This window comes from Eumetopias jubatus, unplaced genomic scaffold (genome assembly GCF_037043125.1).
Source record: "Eumetopias jubatus isolate StellerSeaLion01/CBP00866 unplaced genomic scaffold, mEumJub1_p1.0 scaffold_2, whole genome shotgun sequence".
Taxonomy (NCBI): Eukaryota; Metazoa; Chordata; class Mammalia; order Carnivora; family Otariidae; genus Eumetopias; species Eumetopias jubatus.
Window position 1 is genome coordinate 69,337,834 of NW_028274808.1, and position 14,049 is coordinate 69,351,882.

The 14,049-nt window shown below is 35.7% G+C and overlaps 1 protein-coding gene across 1 annotated transcript in view; it reads right to left on the reverse strand.

The window, feature by feature from the left end:
- Nucleotides 1–14,049, reverse strand: part of ETFDH (electron transfer flavoprotein dehydrogenase) — a 29,743-nt gene that overhangs the window by 2,608 nt on the left and 13,086 nt on the right. Inside the window, exons 7-12 of the mRNA XM_028104314.2 lie at nucleotides 10,101–10,247; nucleotides 8,563–8,703; nucleotides 7,185–7,328; nucleotides 4,163–4,331; nucleotides 1,463–1,645; nucleotides 835–1,056 (exon numbers count right to left, since the gene is read on the reverse strand). Of these exons, the coding sequence (XP_027960115.1) occupies nucleotides 835–1,056; nucleotides 1,463–1,645; nucleotides 4,163–4,331; nucleotides 7,185–7,328; nucleotides 8,563–8,703; nucleotides 10,101–10,247 (1,006 nt within the window). The remainder of the gene's footprint in view (nucleotides 1–834; nucleotides 1,057–1,462; nucleotides 1,646–4,162; nucleotides 4,332–7,184; nucleotides 7,329–8,562; nucleotides 8,704–10,100; nucleotides 10,248–14,049) is intronic.

A 14,049-nucleotide genomic window follows, 5' to 3' on the forward strand; every position in this document is an offset into this window, starting at 1 on the left:
GAATATACTGATTTTCATATATCTGCATACTGTTCTCCCATATTAGAGATCCAGTTCCTATTACAATTCTAGTTGAAAGTTTACATTAAAGGATACAGTATTCATGATGAATTTAATGTCTGGGACCATTTTTTCAGCTGAATGTGGCTATACCCTAATGTTTTAGTATATATGTATATATATATATAATGTATGTGTATGTGTAGGAGCAGCCATGACGCATGATTTAAGTCATGTGAACATGGAAAGAGGTATTTGGTGTTCCATAATCCTTGGTCTGAGGGTAAGGGAAAGGCTTTTTTTTTTTATTTTTTTATTTTTTTAAAGATTTTATTTATTTGAGAGAATGAGAGATAGGGAGCACGAGAGGGAAGAGGGTCAGAGGGAGAAGCAGACTCCCTGCTTAGCAGGGAGCCCGATGTGGGACTCGATCCCGGGACTCCAGGATCATGACCTGAGCCGAAGGCAGTCGCTTAACCAACTGAGCCACCCAGGCGCCCCGGCTTTTTTTTTTTTTTTTAAACTCATGATCTGGAGATCAAGACCTGAGCTGAGATCAAGAGTCAGCCACTTAACCAACTGAGCCACCCAGGTACCCCAGGAAAGGCTTTGAGAAATGTCAACTGAATTAGGCTTACCAAAAAATCCCTATTACTTTAGCATTGCTAGAATAAGAACCACAAAAATGAGTTTTCTAATGGAAGTTGGATGTATGGGGTCATTTACAATTTCCATGCAGTGGAAGGAGACATTTCTTAAAGTAATGGAAGCATATTTCCAACATGGTTAAAACAAATATGTGTGTTTTAGAAATGGACAGAAATCATTACTGACCTGCAGGGCAGAATCGCTGCTCCGGTCCATCATATATTAACAGATTTCTATTTACAGGAATACTGTCGTCCTTTAAGGTTAAATGTGCTGGCTGGTCATGTTCATGATTAGTACCACTCAGAGCCACAGATGACAAAAGGTCAAAACTGATCTGTCCATCGGGTTTGGGATACTCAATAGGTGTGCAGTCCTTGGCTGGCTTGAGCTGATCAGAGTCAGAACCTTAAACAGTTTTGAGGAAGATTTTGAATAAAAATATAACACTAATGTAAAAGTACTTTCTCAAACATTTTTATGAAAACTTGAAAATATTATACCGAAGAAATAAGACTTTAGTCCTCTTACAGTAATGATAAAGATTAAAGATACTGAATTTATTATTTCTCTAATAAAACAAGTTTGAAACAAATTAAAAAATTCACTTTATTACTTAATGGATCCTATTCATGAGATTTTAAAAAAAAAATTTTTTTTTTTTTAACTCTATCCTCAACGTGAGGCTAGAACTCACAACCCCAAGATCAAGAGTTGCATGCTGTACTGAATGAGCCAGCCAGGCGCCCTGCATTCGTAAGTAGCATGAATAGTTAATGATTATAATATTCATACTCAAATATGTTGGAATTACCTTTATGTTTTAGAGTCCACGGCTCCATTCCTCTAAATATCCAGTAAAAGACTCCAGTGTAAAGCATCCCGCCATACACACCCAGTATCCCATGGCAGGATGGTCTGATATTTCTAACAGTGTATAGCTCTTTCCACACCCAGGATTTCTTTATATTGTCTTCATACTCAGGTACATGAAGTCCTTTTGTTAAAAACATGAAATGTTAAGTGTCAAATTACCTTAAGGAGTATAAAATACTTTATCAGGAAGGTATTTTGCTACTGAAATACCTGATGAGTGAATCTTAAATTTAAACAGGTGGTCATGTAAGACCACACTTGAAGAATCTTTCACATACAAATGCTGGCATCTTCCAAAAAGATAACCATTTGATATATGTTAACAGGTGGTAAGGCATTTGATTTCTTAAACTTAGTAGTATGGAAAATTAGTTTTAAAATTCAATGAATCTGAAAAGTTTCCTTAAAGAGTTCATGCTACCTACAAAAGTGAAAAATTTTCATAGTTGATTAAATGAAACACTTCTACCTGTTACATGTTGAACTGTGTCCCCCCCAAAAGATTATTTTCAAGTCCTAACCCCCAGTTATGTCAGGATGGGTCACAACAGGATCACTGCAGATGTAATTAGTTGAGGTCATACTGGAATAGAGTGGGTCCTTAATCCACCAACTGGTGTCTTCATGAGATACACGGAGAAGAGAGAAGACGGAAGCAAGAGATTGGAGTTATCCTGCCAAAAGCCAAGGAATGTCTGGGGCTATCAGAAAGCTGGGAGGGGCAAGAAGACTAAAGACAGGAGAGAGTAAGGTGCTATCAACACCTTAATTCTGAACTGCTAGCCTACAGAACTCAGAATAAACTCCTGTTGTTTTATGCTGTCCAGTCTTTACTTTGTCATGGCAGCCCTAGGAAATTCATAATACCGAAATGGTGCATGCATTTAATATTTAGTGGGACAAACTGGTTCTTCTTACTAACTTGCACAAACTCTGTAGTGGCTATCCACTTTCCAGTCATTGTTCTGTTCTGGCTCCATTCCCTTTCCCTCAGGCTTTAATCCTCCCTCCATCTGGTCTTTGTTGATCTACTTGCACCAGTACTGTCTATGTGCTGGTACTGTGTGTACACAAAGTGCAAGTATGGCTTGTGGTCCCAACAAGGAAAGCTACTTGGCAAGAAAATGAGAAAAAAGTTCCACTACTCTACAGTTACACTTCCTACCTATTCTGTTCTCTCTTGCCTCTTCTATGTTCTACCTATATCCCCTTCCTCTCCCACAACCTAGGACTCCATTTCTACGAAGACATTTGAAAGCATAATCAGGTTTCATACTTCTCCCTGGAGGAACATTTGTTTTTTGGAATTCTAAGGAATAAGGTTTATTTATCAAATAAATACTGAGTTGTTACTATGTGCCAGGGATTTGGGATTCCTGGTGAACAAAGTCTCTGCTCTCTTGGAGTTTTCCATCCAAGAGGCAGGAGACAAAGTTGGTAATTATGTGCCAAAAGGGGGAAAATACTATAGGAAAAAAAAAAAAGTCTGTTGGGGGAAGGGGTGGGAGTGCTCTGTGTGTGTTGTAAATTAACTGGTACAGTCCATGTAAGGCCACCATGAGAGAGAGATCTGAGCAAAGGGGAAGGGAGTGGGGGAGTCAGCCATGAGTAAAGACCACGAGATGGTCTTACAGTCAAGAAGCCAGTGTGGCTGGAATGGAGAGTAAAAAGAGATGAAATCAGAGGAGTGTGAAAACTTAGGCTTTTATTTTGAGAAAAATTGAGAATTACTTAAGCGTCTTCATAGATTAAGGGTTTATGGAGGTAGAAGAGTTTAGTTCTTCCTCTCCACCAGAGCAGAAGGGTCACATCTATGGCTGTGCTTGCAAAGCCTGCAAAGGACAAGGTGCTGCTGGATTCTGCAGTCTGCAAAGCTGTTCTGTTTTCAGATTGAACACCCTGCAGTATTTGTGAGGTATCTTAGTGTGTACATGATACATATGAAATGTAACAAAGTACAGTCAAACTTGAAATCATTTTTTAAAAAATTTTTTAAAAAGTTCAAGCAATCTCTATACCCAACGTGGGGGTCCAAACTCATGACCCCAAGAGCAAGAGCCGCATGCTCTACCAACTGAACCAGTCAGGTGCCCCAAACTTTATTTATTTTTTTTAAGATTTTTATTTATTTATTTATTTGACAGAGAGAGACACAGTGAAAGAAGGACCACAAGCAGGGGGAGTGGGAGAGGGAGAAGCAGGCTTCCCGTGGAGCAGGGAGTGCGATGTGGGGCTCGATCCCAGGACCCTGGGATCATGACCTGAGCCGAAGGCAGACGCTTAATGACTGAGTCACCCAGGTGCCCCAGGTGCCCCAAACTGTAAGTCATTTCTAAGTAGGTGGGACATCACTGGTACTATTCTACTTTTGATGTGAATAAAACAGAACATTGCTATAAAAATCTAATTACTGAGATTAGGTCATATAGTTTTCTTTGCACAGCATACATCTGAATGCTTTGTGAAAAGGGACAGATCTTTTAATGTCACCTGAAATATGCATAAAGACCTCAAGATTTTTAATTGTATTTATTTTCATCCTCTATCTATATACTAAGTGTATGTTGAAATAGCTTCTTTTTAAATATCTCAGTGAAGAACCTGACAATTTTCAATGCTTTAAATAGGAAGTTCTTACCTATTGTCTTTGATTGGAGATTTTCACTAGTTAGTTGATTAAAAATAGATTCTGCTGCCAAAATTCCACTTTTCATTGCTGTGTGGGTACCTTTGATCTTGGGAACATTCATGAAACCAGGACTACAACCAATTAGTAAGCCACCAGGAAAGGTGAGTTTTGGTATAGACTGAGGAAAGAAACATTCAAAGTGCATTTTTAGCTTAAACAAAACTGAATACTACAGATTATCATCTCTTAAAAGTCTTCCAAGGCTGTAGGGAAAAATGTGAAGGGGAAAAATCAGAGCGAGGGCAGTTTTTTTCCCCATTTCCTAAGAATGAGGATTAGAACTATTACTATTTTTCTAAGACTTTTTCCTCTTCTTCCCCATGACTAACCTACATGAGACAGATTTAGGACCAGAGCGTTAACATATTAAATGTTATTTTTACATATCCATGTCTAAAAATACTCCCTAAACCTAAACAACTATTATCTAAATTGTAATCTGCTGTTATGTGCATTCTCAGCAACACATGATTGACAAAAGGATGTTAACTCTATATGTCCTTTTTGTTTTACTTTGATATCTAGGGATGGAAACTTAGGTTCTCATCATGGCATCATTACAGTTAGCTACTTCCTTAAAGAATATATTTTAATATATGAATTTATGATTATGGTTCTCAGACTGAATTCAATATTAGAACCACCTAGATAAAAGAGCATGAAATCAGGCTCACAGAGTAGATAAGAGGGGGAGGGCCTTCCGGAATATTCCTAGCCGGAAAGAGATCCTAGGAATTGGGATAATGACAACACTTCTCTTAAGGAGGGCTGTGGTCTTGCTGACACTGTTTGATTTAATAACCAGAAGACTGTCAAGTTTAAGAAAAGGGCGTGGATTACTAGTACAAGTTCTTCCAAACTGGTGCCGAAGTCCTATGAAGAAAAGTCTCACGGCCCAAGCAACCATATTTTTACATCCTGGGAGGATCCTGCCCTGTAGGGCAGTGTTACTGGCAGCTGGGTATCTTGTTAAGGAACTGAGGAAAAGTTGCACTGAGAAATGTATTCTAGGATATTCATTAAACCACAAATTACTGGAAACCCTCCCGAATAGGTAAGTTTTGGCACAAACTGAAAAAGAAATAAAAAGTCGTGTATATAGAAACAACCTTATTTATAAAGAGAACTGGTGGTTGCCAGAGGGGAGGTGAGCGGGGGGATGGCAAAATATGTGAAGTGGATTAAGAGGTATAAACTTCCGGTTATAAAATAAGTATGACTTAATTTTCAAAAGAGGGAAAAAAGTCATGTCGTATTTGTTAGCTCAAAATAAAATCAAATGTTTCAAATTATTGCTTAAGGTTCTTCAAAAACTTACTAGAACTACATTTCTGAATCTTTGACTAACTGAATCAGAAAATTTAAGTAAAAAGTGAGTGTGTGTGTGTAAGTGCATGTGTGCGGTCAACTCTTCCTGCCATTCTAAAAAATCATCTGAGATGTTGAAACACACAAGGCAGATGTTTTTAAATACAGATCTGTATGTCCTATTGAATATACTGGGAACTTTATAAATTAAAAAGAGCAGAATTAGACTGACAGATATTATAGAGATTGGGCAAAAGAGCTGAATGGGCTTGAACATAGTTATGCAATTTAATAAATATTTGTTGCAAATGAATTACTACTCTAGAAACAAAACCTCATGAGAAGTAATTCCATAGCAACAGAACTTAGGGATACTGTTATTTTAAGATTCTAGGGATTACATTTATAATTTAACTATGATTTTACTTGACTTTATGAATTATTGTTACAGTAATAAAGTATTTGGAACTTCATTTTAAAGGTTAACTCCCTTCTCCCCCAATTTTCTACCATCTGTTACTTCTACAACAGAATTACAGAAAAAAAAAAAAAGACATCCAATCTATAAAATGGCTTCAGATTCCTAGAATATTAGAGACAGAAAGGATCATCTATAAAATAAAGGCCAGAGAAGATAACTTGCTTTAAATCACTTGGTATAAATTTTAGTAAGCTAATTTTTTAGATCATCTTACCTAATATTTTTACAGTAGTACTAACAGCTTTTATCATAGCTACCTAGGTTTTTTATCTCATTGTCTATATATACTTAATACATTAACTTTTTTTATAACTATGCTGTTTTATAGCTTGTTTTTTTTATTTTTACTTAATATCGTATCTTTAACATCTTTTCCATGTCAACATCTGCAGATGTACCCATCATATTTTTACTGACTACAAAATTCTTTGTATAGACTTGAGCTACCAGTTTCTTCTTTTTTTGTATGTTGTATTATATACTGTATTCTTTTTTGAAATTTAAATTCAATTAATATATAATGTTACATTAACATTTCATAAGATTTATTATGAACATATACCAGAATAGACAATTAAGGGCAAAAGCTTGACAGAGGCCACCTAAAAGGCATGGATGTTACTAGGTAGTTGGGATGAATTAATTACCTTTGTGGAAAACTAAATCTCTGTTTCCTGGCAGCTAAGGAATAAAGGAAAATATCTTTGGATCATATAGTTTTAATTTTCTGGCTAAAACCCAACCAACCAACAAAAAGCCTATAAATTTATCTCAAGAAATCAATATATTCTTTTTTTTTTAAGATTTTATTCATTTATTTGACAGAGATACAGCGAGAGAGGGAACACAAGCAGGGGGAGTGGGGGAGGGAGAAGCAGGCCTCCCGCTGAGCAGGGAGCCCGATGCGGGGCTCGATCCCAGGACCCTAGGATCATGACCTGAGCCGAAGGCAGATGCTTAACTACTGAGCCACCCAGGCGCCCCGAAATCAATATATTCTTAAAACTAAATTCATGGTGTAATTTTATTTAACTACGGTGTGACACAGTTTTATAAACACTATATGCTCTGATTAAAGTTTCTTCCTATGACATAATTTTCTATTCTTTATCTGAATTTATTACATTATATTTCCAATGTTTACTTTATAATACAGAAATAAGAAAAAGTTGGATGAGTTACCTGAAAGCCACCTTCATTCAGGGCTCTGGCTCCATATGCAATCCTTTTTCCACCTTCCAATGTTGGCTGAATGCTGGGATGGTGTTTCCACCTCTGGAACTCTTTAAATGGACTCAAATATGGATTCTGGTAGTCTAGACCAACCTTAAAATTTTTATATTTAAATTTGGTAGATTTATACAATTAGACATTTTTATTTCAAATTATATCAAGGTAAAATGTGATCAATATTTATAAGAAAACATGTACATTAAATTTCTTGTATTCAAAGTACTTGGAGAAACATATGCAGTAATCCAAACTTAAATAAATAACTGAATAAAATCTGTTTGGAAAAGAAAGGGTAAACAAAAGGATACCATGTGTTTATAATTGGCCAAACTTTAAAAATTTAGAACATATTAATAAATCATTGTGCTCTGTAAATAAAAGCCCAAACTAGAAAAATATTTGTAGGTAAGTGTCTAACATTATGTTTCTACAAAAGGAGTTGTAATTATTTTTCATTTATCAGTACCCACTCTAGTAATTAACTAATAAGCTATCTGTGGTACTAATGAGGCAAAAATGAAGAAACAATGTAATCAAACTTAGAAAAAATAGGACAAGAAATATAAGAAGTTACATTTTATAAGGCATTATCAAAATGCTGGAATTAATAACCAAATCTTTTTTGCTTTGAAAAAATTAAGTCATTGGAATAATCATACAAAGATGAGAAACTGAACACTTGGCTGGGTATCAAAAAACACCAATAATGCAAAAATTTAATAATGTGTCATATACAAGTCTAGCTATGACATTAAATTATAAAGCTGCCACCAACTGTAAGGTACAGAAACCCTTATTTTTCCATTCCTTGCAATGTTCAAGATGTAGTTTACTGCAAAGATGTAAGTGGCCAAAAAGGGAGAAAATGCTTACATTTTTTAAAAGTTAAAGATTCAAACCCAGTGCTGATTTCATTTTTCGTGACAGCATGCCATAGTGGAAAATGGGCTTGGAAGTCACGCAAACTCAGGTGTGAATCCTGCCTCTGTCATTTAATGGGTGTATTTGGGAAAGTTGTGTAACTTGTTTGGACTTCAGTGTCCCGTCAGTAAAATAAGGATATACATACTTCATAGGACTTTTATGAAACTTAGAATTCTCTGTGAAGCCTAGGGCATAGTGTTTGGCATTTAGTAGCTACCATCACAAAAGCTATGTGTGTTTAAAGCTATAGACCAATGCCTGTAACAGCCACAAGCACTTTACCTATTGACAAAATTAGAAAGTGACTTTTAAATGAAAAGCATTTTACATGCTCCAGATTTTATAACACTGATGATCCAAGGACTCTAACAGTAGAGTTTTCTAGAATGGGCGTGTAACTTACCACAAAACCAAGGGCTACCAGGGGTTCGCCTTCATTTAAATGGTAGAGGAAGGAGCCTCCATAAGTGTGTCTGTCCAAGGGCCAGCCGACAGTGTGATCCACTCTCCCTGGTTTCCACTTCTTTTCATGAATAATCCATAACTTAAAAAAAGAAGTCCTAGAGCATTATTTAAGTTTTTTCTGCCACCAAAATATATCAAACTTGCCAGGTTTTATGTCTTAGTTGTGAAAATTTCAAGGGAAAAACTGTAATAAGAGAAGAACTTCACATATCAAGAAAATTGTATCAAATAGCAGTATGATGAACTGGACTAAAAACAGGTCAGAAAAGCTACGAACTCTTTAAGAAATTTAAGAAAATGATTAGATTTCCAAATTGGTTAAGACTTTCATGCGATTATAGGGAACACCACTGAAGAGATGAGGAAAACTTCTGGGGTGTTGGTAATGTTCTAGATCTTGATCTGGGTGGTTCCATGGGTATGCTCACCTTATAAAAATTAATTGAGCTGTACACTTACAATCTGCTGCTTTCCAGTATATATGCTGTTCTTCAATAAAACAGCTCTTGCTCTCCTGCACTCCCCTTTTCCCAAATGAAACAAACTGTTCATCTATTTCCAGAATGGTAAGTTTGTTTTTTTTTTTTTTTAAAGATTTTATTTATTTATTTGACAGAGAGAGAGCGAGCACAAGCAGGCGGAACAGCAGGCAGAGGGAGAGGGAGAAGCAGGCTCCCCGCGGAGCAGGGAGCCCGAAGCGGGGCTCCGTCCCAGGACCCTGGGATCACGACCTGAGCCGAAGGCAGATGCTTAACTGACTGAGCCACCCAGGTGCCCCTGGAATGGTTAAGTTTTAAATTTTAAACAATTTCCCTTTGAAATATCTAAAAATCAGATAATATTATGTGTTACGTGCAACCTACCAAAACAATAAAACCTTTACTCACAATAAATCTAGCTATATACAGAATTGGAAATATTCTGAGCTTTACCCCCCAAAAATTTAAACAGAAGCATTGTAATGAATCTTTTACACTCTAATAAGCCCAAGGTTTGGGAAAACAGAGATTGGATAAATTGAGAAAATATATTAAACTTAATCTACTTAAATTTTAGGTTTCAGATCAATATACTATGCCTATACTAAATTATCTTCCCAGTGCTATTTTAAAGCAACAGTTCTTGTAGGATGTGGTCACCCTACAAACAGCATAGGGGTATTAAGTCAAATCTTATTAGGACAGATGGCATTACAATGAAAAGAAATTCATATTAGAAATATTTTTGTGATTTCAAGCAATGTTTCTTAAAACAATTACAACACACAGAAACAATTTAGATAATAATGGAATTTGATTAGTAATATTTTCTAGCCCCTTAAAAATATCCCAAATATTTTTAGTTATGATGAACATTTCAAGTGAATGAAAAATATAGCAACTATAAAATTATATCAATGTTACAGACTACATTATAATACAAATGAGTTTAAACTCCATAGTTTAAAATTAAAATTACAAAAACAAATCAGGATACCTCCTTCAGTCCAATTCCATAGGTTTGGGGATCACAATTGGCTCTCAAATCAAACTTCTTATATAGTTGCTTGGCTAGATGTCCGTGGCAACCCTCTGCAAAAACTGTAACTTTTGCATGTAGTTCTAGTCCTCTCTCAAATGTTGTCTAAATAATAAAAACATATTAAATTGCAGCGTTTGACAATTCAAAAAATATTCACGATCTGGTCAGTTTTGATTTGAACTATGATTCAGGTATAGAAGAAACAATACAAATACATAATACTAGAAATAAAACTACTGTTGTAAGTGGAATCTAATTTAAATTTTATAATATATCCTGTGTCTTTGTTGTATTTTTCTTTTTTACTTCCAAAGTACCTGAATGGTTAAGTGTGTAAGAATTAAAAAAGCAAATAAAGCATGCTCATGCTAAAAATATTCTCTACAAATGAAAATAAAGTGGAAAGTGAAAATCCATTTCCCCCCTGTTCCTGGTTTTCCAGTTCCATCATCTGAAGCAAAAAACACTATCAAAAGCTTTCTTGTGAATCATGACAGAAAATTTCCATGAATAAAAAACTATATAGAGTCTATTTATATCCTTCTAACACAAGTAGAATGATACTAAATATACTCTTTAGCTACTTGCTTTTTTCACTTTAATTTTACTTGTTCTCTATTGCTGAATGTATATTCTAAAACCAATTTTTTTTTCCAAGTGGAAAAAAAGCCATAATTAAAGTCTTTACCTCTCTTTTGCTTTCTGTATTTTGCACTTACACCTACCACAAGGCATTCAATAAAGTTTACTTAGTAAAGGAATACAGAATAATCAGTGAAGTCTCTTATGAAATATATCTTTTCTGACAGTTCTCTATTCATTTTATGTGTATGTCTGTCTATATGCAAAGACAAAAAGTAGTTTTACACTGAGTTTTATAACTGTTTTCACATTAGTTGAATGTAAAAGCAATATACACCAAGAAAAGAATTCTTTTCTTTTTTTTTAAATAGAGAGAGCTCATGAGGAGGGGCTGGGGCAGAAGGAGTCTGGAGAGAGATTCCTAAGCAGGCTCCATACCCAACACAAAGCCCGATGCCGGGCTTGATCTCAGGACCCTGAGATCACGAGGTGAACCAAAATTAAGAGTAGGTCACTTAACTGACTGAGCCACCCAGGCGCCCCTAAAGCAATCATTTTTAATGCTTGAATAGAATCCCCTAATTTTTCAAAAAATTTTTTAAATTATTTATTTTTAAAAAGTTTTATCTATCTATCTATCTATCTATCTATCTATCTATCTATCTATCTATCAGAGAGAGAGAGAGACAGAACACAAGCAGGGGGAGAGGCAGGCAGAGGGAGAAGCAGGCTCCCTGCCAAGCAAGGAGCCCGATGCAGGACTCAATTCCAGGACCCTGGGATCATGACCTGAGCCGAAGGCAGCCGCTTAACCAACTGAGCCACCCAGGCGTCCCTCAAATAATTTTCAATACTGGGACATTTAGGCTGTTCTAGTGTGTTTCACTATATAAAGCATTGCCTAGATGAATATACTTGGTGCTAAATATTTTCAGTCTGAATGGTAAGAATTATCTCATTAATTTACTAAATTAATTGATTATTACAAAGTCTGAACATCTTTCACACATTTATTGGTAACTGCTATTTTTTTCTTGTGCAATGCTTATAAGTGTCATATATATGCATACATGTATATTACACTTACATACACATCCTGTAATTTCACTCAGTATCTTTTTATTTTGTTCTTGCCTGCTCACTCTCATTATACTTCACTCATCCATAAACCATGTTAACAATCTAGTATGTACAGTTTTACCCAAATATTTAAACACACATACATACTGAGATACATATACACTTAAACTTTTTTGGTTCCTGATTTATTTTACAAAAAATAGGATAATTTAATACTGTATCTTACTTTTCTCACTTAAGGATACTTCATGGAAATCTTTTTACATCATTGTAGAGCTCAAATCTTTCTCCTCAATGGCTGGATAGTAGTCCATGTGGAAATACCATAGCTTATTCATCTATTCTGCTAATGTTTAATAGCCATTCACTCTGTTTCCAGTTTATTTGTGACCAAAAATGGTTATAAAACATACACCCTTGTGTATATATCTGTCTATATATATAGATAAATTCTTACAATATTGGTGCTTTTATTCCTGTAAGGTAGATTCCCAGGAGTGGCACTGTTTGATCAAAGGGCACACCTATTTTTATTTTATAATATAACCAGTTCGCTTTCCACCAGCAGTGTATAAGAAAAGCCTTTTCCCACAGTATGGAAGTTACCCTACAACCCAGCAATTGCACTACTGGGTATCTACCCCAAAGATACAGATGTAGTGAAAAGAAGGGGCACATGCACCCCAATGTTTATAGCAGCAATGTCCACAATAGCCAAACTGTGGAAGAAGCCAACCTGTCCTTCAACAGATGAATGGATAAAGAAGATGTGGTTCATATATACAATGGAATATTGCTCAGCCATCAGAAAAGATGAATACCCACCATTACATCAACATGGATGGAACTCTGGAGGGTATTATGCTAAGTGAAATAAGTCAATCAGGAAAAGACATTATCATATGGTTTCACTCATATGTAGAATATAAGAAATAGTGCAGAGGATCAGAGGGGAAGGAGGGAAAACTGAATGGGAAGAAATCGGAGAGGGAGACGAACCATGAGAGACTCTTAACTCCAGGAAACACACTGAGGGTTGTGGAAAGGGAGGTGGGTGGAGGAATGGGGTAACCGGGTGACGGGTATTAAGGAGGGCACGTGATGTGATGAGCACTGGGTGTTATACACAACTAATGAATCACTGAACACTACATCAAAAACAAATGATGTACTATATGTTGGCTAATTGAATTTAAATAAAAAAAAAAAAGAAAAGCCTTTTCCCTACAGTTCAGTTACTGAGAGATATAACTGTTTATTTTATGTTTTTGCTAAGTACAGTGCTAAGTCACTGTTATTTTAAGTTGCATTTCCCTGACTACTGTTTTAAGCACTTTTTCCCTTTTTGAGTCAAGAAATATTAATGAATGCCTACAGTGTGCCAGGTTTTATGCTAGGTAATGGGAATACAGAGATGAATAAAAGACAGGTCCTTTTCCTCCAGGCTAGTCATAGAGGGAGATATTAAAGAAATACATGAGCATATAATTACAAATTATGATTAAGTGCTATAAAAAAAGCACAGGGTGTTATGAGAGGGAATAAAATAAGGAAACTGTTCGGGACTGGGTGGACAGGAAAGGCTTCTTTGAAGAAATGACATTTAAGCTGTGGACTCTGAAGAAAAGGTACTTAAGTATCTTTCCTTATGAGTTACAGTAGTCATCTGGACTTGCTCTTCTGTGAATTGTCTATTTTTTAGATATTGCTCATTTTTCTAAAATGCTGTCTTTTTTCTTAATGTATATGTGCTATTTGATATTACAGGTAATAAAAAAATTTTCCCCCAATCAACTGTTTATCTATAGACTTTATAGTAACTTTGGTATACAGAAGTGTTTAATTTTTATACAGTTAAAAAGATCTGTCTCTTACAGGTTTATTATTTCTTGTCTCTATAGGATGGCTTATCCTCCCTTTAGGTTGTAACTGTAATCGAGGTTTCCTTCTAATTTTTTTTATTGTTTTAAGAAATCCTCAGAATTTCTTTAAAAAATAAAGGCCCAACTCTATTTGTTTCCAGATGGCCATCCAGTTTCCCTGGCATCAATTATAAAACAATTCAATCTTTTTTTTTTTTAAAGATTTGTTTATTTGACAGAGACACAGCAAGAGAGGGAACACAAGCAGGGGGAGTGGGAGAGGGAGAAGCAGACTCCCTACTGAGCAGAGAACCTGATGCGGGGCTCTATCCCAGGACCCTGGGATCATGATCTGAGCCGAAGGCAGATGCTTAATGACT